This window comes from Castanea sativa, chromosome 12, assembly GCF_040712315.1.
Source record: "Castanea sativa cultivar Marrone di Chiusa Pesio chromosome 12, ASM4071231v1".
Taxonomy (NCBI): Eukaryota; Viridiplantae; Streptophyta; class Magnoliopsida; order Fagales; family Fagaceae; genus Castanea; species Castanea sativa.
The window spans coordinates 30,511,815-30,527,110 of record NC_134024.1 but is presented as its reverse complement, the minus strand read 5'-3'; the positions used below and the strand labels follow the sequence as shown (position 1 = coordinate 30,527,110).

General features: G+C 34.0%; 1 protein-coding gene across 2 annotated transcripts; it reads left to right on the top strand.

Moving 5' to 3' along the window:
• Positions 1–522: 522 nt before the first annotated feature.
• Positions 523–15,034, top strand: LOC142619771 (long chain acyl-CoA synthetase 9, chloroplastic). 2 transcript variants are annotated; one of them, XM_075793048.1, is made up of 13 exons: positions 523–848; positions 2,398–2,494; positions 5,621–6,101; positions 6,554–6,634; positions 7,610–7,879; positions 9,217–9,348; positions 9,491–9,664; positions 9,833–10,062; positions 11,116–11,233; positions 12,562–12,693; positions 12,829–12,963; positions 13,034–13,240; positions 14,718–15,034. In XM_075793048.1, exons 3-13 carry the CDS (start codon positions 5,655–5,657, stop codon positions 14,883–14,885), a joined length of 2,094 nt encoding a protein of 697 aa, XP_075649163.1. In that variant the 5' UTR covers positions 523–848; positions 2,398–2,494; positions 5,621–5,654; the 3' UTR covers positions 14,886–15,034. The 2 variants fall into 2 exon arrangements, with proteins under 2 accessions (XP_075649163.1, XP_075649162.1); XM_075793047.1 differs by having other exon boundaries at positions 2,395–2,494.
• Positions 15,035–15,296: the final 262 nt, after the last annotated feature.

The following is a 15,296-nucleotide window of genomic DNA, read 5'->3' as shown; positions in this document are numbered from 1 at the left end:
AGTTAAAAAGTCGACTTTCAATATTAGGCCCCGGATCAAAGAAAGTTTTAAAATTTTTACTTCTTAACTCTTTTCATTCGTTTCTTAAAAGAAAAAACAAAATTTTTTTTTTTTTCAATCAAGGATTCTCAACCATTGAAATACTATTACATCCTGTAAAATATTTAGAGTATTAACAACAATTGTTTGAGGCCAAGAAAAGAGCAAAAATAACCAGAAGAACGAAAGATTTGGGTCTATTTATAAAAAGGCCAAAGCAGACAGGCATGCACATTGACATGACACAAGAGATTTCAAAATCATCCTTTAATTGGAGACAACGACAAATCTCGATATGTTTGAATTTATCAGCACTAGTATTTTTATACTACTAGTTTCCAACGGCTAGGATTGAATAGCCCAGTTTATAAGTGATATGGGCCACAACCTCCACATCTTAAACTTTCCATCACTCATTGTATTTCACGGCCCACATTCACCAACCCATAATCCATATACACACACACACACACACACACACACACAGTTTACGAGATTCTGGCACTTACTAGTTACTACTAGTTACCACTACTCTTCAATCAATCAATCGTAGTACAACAACAACAACAAACATACATAGTAGTTAAGAGAGAGAGAGCTGAAACTCCTACCTTCTTCCTCTCGATCTCTCCGCCCTCAACTAGTTGTTAAGTCTACCAAAACGCCTCCGTTTCGACCATTCTCCTCTTTATAATCCCCAAATTACACACTCTTACTTTCCTTCAAATCTCGCAATGCTCACCACTTGAACTTGAACAAGTACAAGTCCTTTTTGTTTTTGTTCTTGTTTTCATAGCCCAAAACTAAAGGTACTTCTACTTCTTCTTTTTTTGTGTCCTGTAACCTTATGCTTCTTATTTTTATTTTTATTTTTAGCGTTTGTACGCTCTTTGGGAATGTATATGCTATGCATTTGATTTGTTTTTTTTTTTTTTAATAGTATAATTATGATTTGATTTATTAATATTGGATTTTAAATTCTTGTTTCTCAAATTCATGTTTGAATTCTCTACGGAAGTCATTTTTGTTGTTGTAGTTGTTAGTGTGTGAAACTGAAAATGCTACTACCACTCTGTTCTCCAATTGATTTTGTGCTATGCTTCATTTGATTCCGTTCCTTTTGTTATGATAATTAAATAAATATACAATAATTCAGGGGTGGTTTAAAACTTTAAGAATGTAATGAATATTGATGTTGGTGTGGTGATCTTAATATTATATAATCCATAATTGCTTCTTTGTTATATGTATGTCATAATATCATTTTGAATTATGTGGTAAACCTGAAATGGGATCGAATACCCTTTCACAAAACGAAGGGAATATCCATGCTCTGACTTATAATATTTCATTTGAAAATTAATAAATATCTCTATTCTTATTTTTGAACATCCTTTAATAGTAATGAATTTTCTTTATTATCCACTATTATTCTTAATTTTATATAAAAAAAAAGATTAATAATAAAATATTCATTATTTCTATTTAATTGATATATGTTTAATATTATATGAAAAATAAATGCTTAACCATATATAAAAATATAAATAAATATATATTTAATAATTAATTAGTATATGTATTCCTGCCGTACTTGTGTCTAATTTTTATAAAAATTGTCGTGTTGTTGTACTGTATCCGTATTTGTACCCGTACCTGTGCCTATGCCATATCCATGCAGGTGCTTCCTAACCGAAATCATAGATAATAAGGATGAAATTAATGAAAAAAGTAGATTTGCATTATGGATTACAATAGGAACAGAGTTTATAAGAGAAGCCATGAGCATATAATCATATTGACCGCCTATGTGTTAGGCACTATGGCTTGCACTTAAGGTTTTACTTTATTTGGGGCAATAAGAATTAGGTTTATTCAATTAAGGCTTGCATGAGAAGAAATGATTGCAAGTGATTGGATTGCCATGAAAGATTTTAATTGAGATATTTTGATCTTGCAAATTTTTATTATCAAGGATGACAAATTTTATATTGCAGAAAACTTTTTTGTAGAATGATGTTTGATGTACTTTTACTATGCATTTTAGTATTTGATAATCACTTATTTATAGTCGGTTTCCTGTTCTGTTAAGCAGGAAACTATTGTCACTAACAAACAGGTTTCCTCTTACCCCCTCAAAAAAAGGGGGTTTCCATTTTGAACACTGCAAACAAGTGAAAAATTACTTCTGATTTTTCTTTTCTTTTCTTCTGATATAAAAAATAAATGCGGTTACACAATTTCACTGGGCATCTATGATTTAGTTTTCCTTAGTAGTGTGCTGTAATATCTTTTTCCAACCACTATTATAAATTGTGGAGATCTTCTAATGATATTCATATTCTGTACTTTTAGCAGCTGGTATTCCCTGGGGGAAAACTGCAGGAAAGCTGACCAGCATTCCTGTAAGGTGCTAATCAGGGCCACGCTAAAGATTTTAAGGAACCAAATAGAGGTAAGTCTATGTCTATATGTATAGGTCAAAGGATTGAGAAGAAGGCTTTGAATTTGTGGATTTATTTTTATTTTATTTATTAAGTCTTATTTGCTGTGTTTATGAGGATATGAACAATCATTTATTTTGTTCATTGCATTGTTTTAGCCACCGTCATGAGCCTTGTAGCTCAATTGACACCTCCTGGTGTTTCCAATGGAAACGTTTCCCAATGTAACTATCAAATTGTTTTAGTCAACAAAAAATGATTGCTTGCAAGGTTGCCTATTATTGAAAAACTAATTATTGGTAATGGTTGATGAGGTCCTAGAAACCCTTTTTTATGTATCTTTATTGAATAATTGTGCAGAGTTGTCTTCAATAGTTTAAAGTGAAAGTTGTACTTTTCCGATATTACAAATTCCAAAAAGAATATGTGGAGCACAACTGAAAATTTCACAAAGCTTAGAAAGAATTCTGAGGGTATGCTTGGTATGTTGTAATAGACAGTGTAATGGAATAGCTATTATATAGGAATAACCATTTAGTTGTTTGGTAGTGTTTTTATTACAAGGGATAGCTATTCTTTAAAATAAAGAATAACCATTCTTTTTGAAGATGGCTGTAATTGCTATTCCTTAATCTACACAAATAGTTACTAAAATAAAGTTCCCAATATGCCCAAGGCTACTGCTTCTATTCTCTTCTCCATTAAATACCCTCTCTCTCTAGAGCAAACAAGTGTTTTTGTTTGTTCGTAGCTTTGCTGATGATCTCTATGTCAGTCTTCCTTAGCTTTTGATGAGATTAATTTTCTTTAATTTTCTGTGCAGTGAGTTTACTATTGTAAACTCATTGTACTTTTTTTTTAATCAATAAAGATGTTATTACCTATCCAAAAAAAAAAAAAAAGGATGGGAAATTTCTTTTTATCTCTTCTAATTCTTCTTTTAAAACAAACAACTAAATAAATACAAGAAGAATACCAATAAGTCACAATTCCCAGCATTGCACTTTCTCTAGAGAAATCCCATACATTATCTCTTGGTTGTAGCAGTCCTTGGTTTCGGATGAAGTTACTTCTTTTATGCAATTTTAGTTTAATATTTTTAAATTGAAAAACTACAACTTCATTAGAACAGAAGTATTAATTATAATATATATATATATATGTGTGTGTGTGTGTTTTTTTTTTCAATTTGTATGTAATAGAATGCTAAAAACCAAGAAGTGCAAATATATATTATATTTTTTTAAAAGGGTATATTATGAAATTTAATTAAAATATGAAGCCTTTCCACCGCCTTAAGGATTCTTTTCTTGTGTTATCACCAAAAAAATGAAATGGAATAATTTATTCCTATCATCTACTTGTATTCTTTGTAATACTTATTCTTATTACAATGAATTACTATTACAGTGTACCAAATGTGCTCTGAGAATTAGAAAGTTCAATCTTGATGTGATGGACACTTGTAGTATTTGGCAACTTTTATTTGACACTGTGCTCTCAAATTAACCAAATGTCCATCTGATTTATCTTCTCTTTCAGTCCCTCATTTTATTGGCCTTTGATTTTTTTTTTTTTGTCTTTTTTTGTTTTTTGTAGGGTGTGTCAAAATATGTTGATTTTCCTACGTTGATTTAGTCTCTCTCTCTTTTATTTTTGACATCCACGTATGCCTATAAAAAAGGAAAAGAAAAGACCAAAGTTTTTGTTGTGACATCCACATAAATCTCACTCTCAAATTAATATTACTTAAGGACTTCTCAATTATTTATTTTGTAGTTGTTGAACGCTTGCACCATTATCTGGGACATATCTCGTTTTGTAACTCAAGAAGTTTGATGTGATATAGTATTTGAATCCCACTTGAGTTGGAAATGTGTCTGGTTAATGGATATACATACTTGCTGGGCTTTTCAAGCTTAAGCTTTTGGGTTGGGTCTTTAGCATGGTATCAAAATCTAGTTTGTTTGTTCTTGAACTCCATGTTTTTGGTCCATTTGTGTTGGTTCAATTTCAGCTATGTCATTGGCCTTTTTGAGGGGGTGTGAATGGGAGTATTCTAGACCTGAAATTGTAGTTCCTGTGAACTTCACTTAAGTGGACTTTGGCAACAGGATCCTTTATTGTTTCCAACTTAATTGAAGCTTATAGATCATTGTATTCTCAGAGCTTAGTTGTGATGTACATCTAGTATACATCCTGTGTACTTGGTGCATTCCATTTCTCTTAATAAAACTTATTAGTTATTACTAATCAAAAAATTGTGTCAGCCCTTTTTTTTTTTTTTAGTTTCAGTTTTTATTGGGCCTAGATCTGAGAGGTGGTGTTAAGGAATCCCGCATTAATTATATGTGTGGTTGGATATGGGTAGATATACTTGTTGGGTCTCTCCATCTACAAGGTTGATGATGTGGGATGCACAAGGAATTTATTTTAATTTAGTTTTATTTTTTTTTTGGCTGTTAATTGTATTTTTTTTAAAATTTTTGGCTGTAGTATGTACTAGGTTAATTTTTTTTTTTAAATTTAAAATCTAGGGTATTTTTGTAAAAAGTCACTAGGGTTTCCTATGACAATTAAAGTTTCAGTTTTGTATCCCTCTATTAGTATTGTACTCCTATAAAAGGAGAGATTCTGTGATTAATAATGTTTCTTTTGGTTTTATGGTCTGGTGCTGACTCTAGCCAAACCTAGGTGTTGATTTTTACTGGTTTTTCCTTTGCTTGGTGCTGACTCCAAGCAAGCCTAGGTGCTGGTTCCTAGGTTTTATCCTTTATTTTTTTGTCTTCTAAATTTTCCCGTTGAATTGTTCTAGTTTGTCTTGTGTCAGTCAAGCTTTTGGGTTGGATGATTTAATTATATTTTGAAATAAAACCCTTATTAGCTCATACCAAAGGCTTTATATTATACTATGCATTTCATTTATGGACTTACCGGTCCGCTACGTAATCCTTTGATTTTATGAAAATGTGACATAGACGCTTGGTAGTTCGCTATTAGGATTTATTGATATTGACATTTAGTTGACCTTTCATTTTGATATGATTATTTACTTGTGAGACTTGATTTTATATATTTTGTAGACCTTGTTTTTTTGTGCTGAAGTTATCACTGAGGGAATGTAACTCTTTTATCAGGATTGACTCTGTTGGGCCATTTAGTTGTTGAAAGATGAGTGCCTACATTGTTGGCGTTCTTGTTCCTCTTTTAGTTACTCTGCTACTTCGGAATTCCAAGAATTCAAAGAAACGAGGTTTGCTAGTTGATGTTGGTGGGGAACCTGGGTATGCTATCCGAAACCGTCGGGTCACTTCCCCAGTGCAAACAGCATGGGAAGGTATCTCAAGTCTTGCAGAACTTTTTGAGCGTTCATGCAAGCTGTACCGAGATAAACACTTACTTGGAACTAGGAAGTTGATTGCAAGGGAGATTGAAGTGACTGAAGATGGAAGGTCCTTTGAAAAGCTTCATTTGGGAGACTATGAGTGGCTAACCTATGGGAAAGCATTTGAAGTTGTGTGCAACTTTGCTTCTGGATTAGCTCAACTTGGGCACAAAAGGGAAGAACGCGTAGCTATCTTTGCTGACACAAGAGAGGAGTGGTTCATTGCATTGCAGGTTCATTGTCTTATGGGTCCACTTACATTTAAAATGGATCATTCTTTCATTGAATTTAATTATCTTTATGTGCAGGTTTTGGATATAAATGGAAACTCTGTTTTATTGCACATATGGTTGGATTTTAAATTATCTAAGATATAGTGATACAAAATAACTGAGCTATATCATTCTAGAATTATAACATTTACTAAATTGCATGTGAGGATGATGGTAGCATTAAATTTGATGTAAGCATTGACATGATTCCTAGGATGTGTAGTCTGTTTATTCTGGGATTCAACTCTCAAAAAGCACACTATTTTTTGTATATCTCTTATGTTTAATAAATAAAGACTATTATGATAGAGATGCAATCGATAGTTTTATAATACCTCTGCTTCTCACAGTTGTATAATATATATTTTTGATAAGTAGTTGTATAATATATCTGATTCAGTTTTCTATATCAGGGTTGCTTTAGGCGCAATGTCACTGTTGTGACTATATATGCATCTTTAGGGGAGGAGGCTCTATGTCACTCATTAAATGAGGTTCTCTCTCTCTCTCTCTCTCTCTCTCTCTCTCTCTCTCTCTCTGTGAACCTCAAACCCCCCCCCCCCCCCCCAAACAATTCAGTTGGCATTAAATATCGTGTTACCAAGCCTTTTTAGGTGCTTTAAGTCCCTGCTTGAATACCCTTACTCACAATATCAGTTTAAACATGAGAAGACAAAGCTGTCATGTTATCTGCTATTCCCCATGTGATAGCATAACTTTGTTACTGGACCATTACCTTAGATTTCATCACATTCCTTCTCTTATATATCACTTTTGTGGGTATTTTATAAATTATAACTAGCTTCATTCAGCAGATTATGGGAACTTCAGGATGTTATTGTAATTTAAGTGGAGCGTTAAATGAAATATTAATATCTTAGCATATGCACTCTTTGGGAAAAGTATGATTTCTCACTTTTGATTTCCTCTCACTCAACCCACAAAAAGAAAAACAGTATTTTCTTTTCTGAAAACATTTCTGAGGGTGGTATTTTTGTGTTCCGATGAAGCTGTTAGGTAATTGTGGAATTAAAAAAAATAATGAAGAAGGTAGTTAATTGTTTACAAAACCTAATTTGTTACACATGCATTTTAAACATTCCTCTAGAAACCCTCTTTTTTGAAAAAAAAAAAAAAGATTTGTTCCATAATTTTGATGAGTTATGAACCTTAGTTCCTGAAATTAGCAATCCCTTATTTTAGTTGTAGCTTTCTTGTATGCTTACCTAAATAAAGAGTGTCTAGGTTGTAATCAACAACTCAGAAGATTGGTTACGCAATTGACATGTTACTAATCAGTTAATGTTCCAATTTTATATGGTTACTTTATTTCCTAAAGCTCATCCATAATGACTCAGTCCACTTGTGGAATTCAACAACTGGAGTTAATATGCTAGTTCAAGTTCCAGCTCCAGTTAGTGCTCATTTCTGCTCAATATTGCTTAATTTTATTTACTTGTTGGTTTCAGACAGAGGCTACTACCGTGATATGTGGGCACAAAGAACTCAAGAAAATTATAGAGATAAGTGGACAACTTGACACGGTGAAACGCGTGATATGTATGGATGATGAGATCCCATCTAATGCGTCCTATGTTGAGCAGAGCAAAAGCTGGAAAATTACTTCATTTGCAGATGTGGAAATACTTGGCAGACAAAATCCTCTTGATGCTGACTTACCTCTTTCAGCTGATATTGCAGTTATAATGTACACAAGTGGGAGTACTGGATTACCTAAGGTTAGAAGCATAAAAAAGATATAATTCTAGTAGTTTCTATCAAGTTTTGTCACCTCTGCACCTGATTAATTATCTCAGTTGGTTTTTGAATGTTTGATTCATGTCTCTCTCTTTCAATAGCGGGTGGGGGGTGGGTTTAGGACTTTCCTCAAAATGGTTTGTAAGTTCATTTCTCAGCAATATGAGAGAGCCCTGGCAAGTGCAGCCAATTCCTAGTTTGCTAGTTTGATCAGTTGGTTATATGCATGGCATGGCCCATCATATGAGTATTAGCACTACAATGTAGAAGTAATACAAAATCCTAAAAATATTGTATATGGTGAGTTAAATATTTGTAACTAGAAAGCAATGAAGAAACTTGGTAAATTTTAGATTCTTTTTTTAATGAAAATTTGAAATTTTTTTATTTTTAGATAGAAAAAAATGTAAATGTAGTGAAGTGACCTGATTTTCACAATTCAAGTGGCTAGTCAACTATGATCCTCAGTATACTCACGTTCAGATATTAAAGGAGAAATGGTGGTCTTTGTAATTAGTGGTGTTCCAAACAACTGGCTGGTGATTATAGGGGTGTTCATTGGCCGGTGTGGCCGGCTTTGGGAGGGTTTTTAGGGCCATGCCGCCAACATCGGTTTCCTAAAGAATGCGAACCGTCATCTCACCGCAGATTTTTATTCCAGCAACATCAGTGGCAGCTTCCATCAGCGTGGAAGTTGGTGGCCACAGTTGCATGATAGAGAGAGATCTGAAACAAGAGAGAGAGAGAGGGATAGAGATTTCAAACACAGAAACCTAAGATCTAAAGCACAAGCAAATGATTCAAACCCAAAACCTAAGATCTAAAACACAATCAAACCTATTACCCACAGAACAAATCAAATAGATCTGGCCGATGTCGAAAAGGCCTGGAGTGCTCTGACCACCACCCCAAGTACTGTCAGCATCCTCATTTGGCTGTTTGAGTGGTGCAAACTCTGGTCGGATTGTTGGTGCTAGATCGGTGGTGTTCACCCCTACTGGTGAAACATTTTGGCGGATAGTTATGGTGCAGTTTGGATTGGACAGTTATTCCTGAAGCTATGAGCCTATAAGTTTAAAAGCTACATTTATGCTCCCTATATCTTTTTGGATGGCTGATTCCTTCTCTTCCAAGGGTTTTGTGATTTTTCACAATTCTAGGGTTTTTATTTTTAAATGGTGGTTCCTGATCTATTCATATCTTCTAAAGAACTTTACATATTATAGATAAAAATATTTGCAACTTGCATATGGTAAGGTATTCATATTTATGTGATACTTATCTAGTACTAATTCACTCGGTTTTCCACTTTATACAGGGTGTGATGATGACACATGCCAATGTCCTTGCTACAGTTTCTGCTGTCATGACAATTGTTCCAGGCCTTGGAAGCAATGATATTTATCTGGCATACCTTCCCATGGCTCATATCCTTGAATTAGCTGCTGAGGTATGTTGAATCTGTATTCTGGTTTTATCTATAACTATAGTAGTTCAAAAAGTATTTTGCATCCATTTATAGGAATAGGTTATTATATTTTTACCTTTCCTTTCTAATGTTCTTGAAACTACTTTCACTCATTTTGTTCTAGAATGTGATGGCTGCTGTTGGAACTGCCATAGGATACGGATCCCCTTTGACACTTACTGATACATCAAGCAAGGTAAAAAAGGGAACAAAGGGAGATGCCTCCATGCTGTTGCCAACTGTAATGACGGCTGTCCCAGCCATTCTCGATCGTGTTCGTGATGGGGTGCTCAAGAAGGTTTGTAAATTTTGACATGCATATGGTACCTGCATGAATACTTACATGTACACAATTAAATGCATGTTTATGTGTTTGTTTCTATGCATCTACATATCTGCTTCTTAGATTGTATGAAACTTTTCCAAATATAAGGTGAGCCATCACTATATCTTCCCAATACTTCAGGTGAATGCAACAGGTGGATTATCGAAGAAGTTGTTTCACTTGGCATATGATCGCAGTTTGTCTGCAGTTAATGGTAGTTGGTTTGGGGCTTGGGGCCTGGAAAGAGTTCTGTGGAACTTTCTTGTGTTTAGAAAGGTCCAGGCAGTTTTGGGAGGCCGTATCCGCTTTTTGCTGTCTGGAGGTGCTCCTCTCTCCTGTGATACTCAAAGATTCATCAATATTTGTCTTGGGTTAGTATCCCTGAAACTTTTGAGTTTAAGTACTTCCAGTGTAGGAGTTGCTGATTCCTTCCAGTGTATAATTCTAACCACTCTCTTTCTCATACACAGCACATAGGCATAGAGCTACACATTTCACAAACTTAAGTAAATATTATAGAAATTTGTGAATTTTCTTTTCTTGGTTGCCTGCAACTAAGTTATTGTGAAGTGTAACTGTTTGGAACGTGAGCTCCTCATTCAATTTGAATTAATCCAAAAGAGTTGAACTTTGCAGCAAAAGACAAACTGTTAAACAATTACTCTGATGATAATATGAACTCTACATCTAATGCTTGGTTACAAGCTTTCTCACTGTTACTTTATGTTCTGTAAGAACCTGTAGTTGCTGTCTCTATTGGAATCTAGCCATCAGGCTGAACTTCCTAATTGTTACCTCTATGTATGCCCATTGTATGTAAGAGTATTTGAGAACAGAATTAAAACATCACAGTTAATGCCCCATTATATCTTAGGGAGTGACTGCAAGACCAATGATTTATATTTTGTTTCCTGTATATTAAAGTTTATAGTTGATAATGATACATCTCTTATTAACTCTGAATGGGGATTATTGAAGGGCATGTCAATGGGCTGCCCAAACATAAAAACTGATGGCAACCACTTTTTGTCCCTGGTTATGTTATCTGTAGGAGCTTTGCTAAATAATCCAGTGTGGTTTTGATAACTGTGAAGGTGTGAATAGAGTTCAGAAACATTGATTTGTTTTTTTCAGGATTTTACCACCTATTGTTTCAAAACCTAGGAAAGATTTTTGTAGAAAAGAATGCCTTTTCACATCCTTAAAGGAAAAAAAGTGTAGAAAAAGAATGCTTTCTGATGTTATTAGATAATGTGCATTTAAGGTTTATAATTGACCATGTGAAAAACACCCAGTTTAATTATTACGAGGGAACTCTGGTAACACAAGATTTTACCTTGGACAGTTCTCATGATTTTCTTGATTTTATTTTATTATATTTTTTTATTTTTATATCACACTCTAATCGGATGACTATTTTCCAGTGCTCCAATAGGTCAAGGTTATGGTCTTACTGAGACTACTGCTGGTGCAACATTCTCTGAGTTCGATGATAGATCTGTTGGTCGTGTTGGAGCTCCACTTCCCTGCTCATTCATTAAGGTACTGAATAACTGAAAAGAACCATACCTCATCTGCTTAGATGAAAACCTTTTCGAGCAACATGTGCATCTCTTTCAAAAGGTTGTGTGACTTCCAAACTGAGGCTGGTGATCAGTTAGTTGAGAAATTCATTTATTCATTCCTGTTTAGCATCAGTATGTCCACCTTTCATGTTTTCTACAGCTAATGCATAAGGTAGAAGTTTTGCAGCTCATTCTGAGGCATGAGACTGAATGCATGATATAAGCCTTGATGTAGGAAAAAGGAGAAATCATAATTAGAATTCCTGGATCAGGTCTGGCAGCGCTTGGATTTTGAGGAATTAGGGTTAGGGTTTGGTGGGAAAAGGCCAGAGAATAGTAAGGAATTAGGGTTTCTAATGGTGAAAGGGATGGTAGGATTTGGGATAAATAAAAAGGAAAAGTCAAAGTCTGGGTTCTTGTTTCAAGGTTGTGAATAGTGCTTTGGCTCTTTATGAGTATTTGGGGCTATTTGAGGGATGGGTGGTTCAGGGTTTGAAGTTTTGGGTTTAAAACATGACAAATCAACTGGTGTATGCTAGGTTTCAAGGTTTTGGAAATTTGGGAAAAAAAAAAGAAATATAATAAATGTCTAAGCATCACACCTAGCATTCCCTTGGCATCATGGATTAGAGAAGCTTGTGTCACACAAAGCCTTATAACTTCTGAAAATTTAGAAAACGAAGTGTAGCAATTTGCAGAGCATGTGCCTTTCATGCTGAAGTGGGTTCTCAGAAGTGTTGCCTTTCTTGTCCATTAACAGCTTTATATTTATATTTATAAGCGATGCCTGAATAATATTAATATTATAATGGCCAAGAGCCTTGTAGCTCAACTAGTACCTCTTGGTGTTTCCAATATAAGGTTCAAATAACAACCCCCCCCCCACACAGCAATTCTTGAGGCATCAGCTTTTTTCCCCCCTGGTACTTTCTTTATCATTAATATAATTTTTCTTTTTTTGGTTACTCTAGCATGAATTCAAATTTTGTACACTGACAAGAATAGTAACTGCAATACTTGTACCTTATATATCTCATTACTCTCTTAGGTTCAAAGTATTCACATTGCAGTATTATAGTGCTAATGGCAAACCCCTCATCCACCCCCCACCCCTAGGCGAACCCTCATTTTCTCTCTTCCACACCCAGTATTAGTGTCATAAAAGTCAATCTAATAGTTCCAACTTTCAAATGAGAATTTTCTTTTAAGATCATGTGGTGTGCCTTCAATCTGATTTCTACATTTTCTTGAAAAGACATTCAATTTAAATTTGACCACATTAACATTTAATCTTCTCTATCTCAGTTAATTGACTGGCCTGAAGGTGGATATCTAACTAGTGATTCACCAAAGCCTCGTGGGGAGATAGTCGTTGGTGGTCCAAATGTTACACTTGGATATTTCAAAAATGAAGAAAAAACAAAAGAATCATACAAGGTAGAATTTGATGAATACTATTTGTTTTATCAATTAAAAGAAAGATAGATTTTGAAAATTTAAGTCCTTTAGCCAAAGGCAGGTGTAGTTGGGATTTGTTAATTATGCTTTGCTTATTCTCTTTTGTTGTAAAAGGTTGATGAGAGAGGAATGAGGTGGTTCTATACAGGTGACATAGGGCAGTTTCATGCTGATGGTTGCCTTGAGGTAATTGACCGCAAAAAGGACATTGTCAAACTTCAGCATGGAGAGTATGTCTCATTAGGCAAGGTATGAATGTTGCAAGATGAATCTAAATTTAAATTAGATGTTCCTCAGGACCTAATATTTTTTCCTACAGGTTGAAGCCGTTCTCCAAGTTAGCCCCTATATTGACAATATCATGTTGCATGCTGATCCCTTCCATAGTTATTGTGTGGCTCTTGTGGTGCCTTCTCAGCATACAGTGGAAGATTGGGCTTCTAAGCAAGGAATTCCTTTTACTGACTTTGCAGACTTGTGCAAGAAAGAAGAAACGAAGAAGGAAGTGCTTGCTTCAATCCAAAAGGTATAAACTGTGATCAAATTTCTTTGATTTGAATTTTGTTTAATGTTTAGGAATTTATCTTCAAGCTCTAAAGAGGTCAACCTTATATAATTGTTATGAGTTACCTTTCATTTGTAAGCATTTATGTGTCGCAAAATTTGTGAACTAATGCCATTTTATTAGTTTATTAGTAAAAATGACAATATGTAGAAAATATTTGGTAGAATAACCTTTTTGTGATTTCAAACTTGAAAACATGATTTCAAAAAAATACTGCTGAAATCAATATGATGACTCCACCAGTAGATATCTATGCACAGATTTCAAAATATACACTGAAACATGATTTTCATGTTTTGGAGACATGGGTACTTTCAAATGAGTGTTTTAAACTAAAATTGTAATTTGGAAACACAATTTTCATAAATCATGTTTTAAAAATACGATTTCAGCACAAAATAAATGAAGAGAAAACACATATTTCAAAAGTTTAGAAAGAGTTAACGATTTGGGGGGAGGTTGGGTGCAATTTCATAAATTTCAAAATTTATATTAAAATCGTGTTTTTGAAGCCCAATTTTAGAGAAAAACTTGCGAATAAAACACGATTTTTAGGCAAAATGTGATTTATGAATACGTATTTCCAAAACATGATTTCAATGTACTATGATTGAAAGTTTCATGTTTTGAGGAGTTTAGCAGAAGGACTAGTTACTGATTCGAGTGGGGTAGGTGCAAATTTTGTACACATATCAAATTTACCTTGAGTTCATGATTCCAAAGTACAATTTCAAGGCAAAGGCAAATGTGTTATATACTGAAATCATATTTGATTTAACTGAAATTGTATTTCCTTGTAAAATAATTGAAACATAAATCGTGTTTTCACTTGAATATAAATGTTTGTTTTCAAAACATGATGTTGAAGTGTACATTACCCCCTCAGCTCTTTGTCAGGTCAGTAGAAGTTTAAACTAAAATCATGTTTTCAATTGTGTTTTCGAGAACGTAATTTAATGAAAAATATTCTCCCAAATATTTTCTAACTAGTGCCAATTCTCAATAACAATTAATAAAATAGTATTATTTTGCAAATTTTACCTTTTATTTATGTCCAGTATCCAGGATTAAACGTAAATTTTTGGGGGAGATTATGCCTATGGTGATTTTAGAGTCAATAGACAGACGATGCATAGTTGGTTTTATCAAGGCTCTGGTTTGGGAACCAGATGTCTTAGGGTCGACTCTCCCTGGGTTTACTCTATCTGTGTGGTTTGTGGGTGATTACATAACTCCGTATGGTTTCATCTTTCATTAGTCTCAACTTTTAATGTTGGGAACACTTTCATTCTCTTTGATACAATCTTTATAAACTGACATGAATATCAACCCCTAACAACAGAAACTGCAACATCTACCTGGTTCAACTTGCTAGTACTTAGCTCTCTCTCTCTCTAATTTTAATTTTAATTTTTATAATTTTGTTTACTGATTGCAGGAAGCAAAGAGGGCTCGATTACAGAGATTTGAGATTCCGGCAAAAATCAAATTACTTTCCGAACTGTGGACTCCTGAATCTGGCCTAGTCACTGCAGCTCTCAAGCTCAAGAGAGATATTATTAAAAAAACTTTCTCTGAAGACCTCTCTAATTTATATGCTTCATGATTATTGGGAAAATGTGGGCGGCTTTAGTTTTAGCTCTTCTTTTCTTTTTTTGCCTTTTCGTTTTATATATGATTTATGCTGGGAATTATTGTTGGGAATTTTCAGAGATATTGGTTTTACGTGCTTAGTCTTAAAAACATTCATCTCCATTTTGTCTTTTTTTTTTTTGGGGGGTGGGGGAGGATTGTTGTAGTAGATTCAACTAAAGTCCCTGGCAAAAACTATAAAATAATAATTTTAAAAAAAAAGTCGAGAAGATTGTGGGCGTATATGAATAAATCTGGATTACGACTCATCTAAGCGAGCACTTTTAATTTTGAAATTTTAAACTAGCACTTTTAATTCATGAAGTTTCAAAAGTTCTATTGGTCCCTAGTCAACTTTTATTAATCCTCGTCTCTGAATCTTAGT

Excerpts from the sequence above, each read along its gene's own strand:
- LOC142619771 (XM_075793048.1), top strand. The coding sequence starts at position 5,655 with ATGAGTGCCTACATTGTTGGCGTTCTTGTTCCTCTTTTAGTTACTCTG. Across the intron at positions 10,063-11,115 it reads TTCATCAATATTTGTCTTGG|TGCTCCAATAGGTCAAGGTT; the intron begins GTTAGTATCCCT and ends ACTATTTTCCAG. Across the intron at positions 13,241-14,717 it reads TGCTTGCTTCAATCCAAAAG|GAAGCAAAGAGGGCTCGATT; the intron begins GTATAAACTGTG and ends TACTGATTGCAG.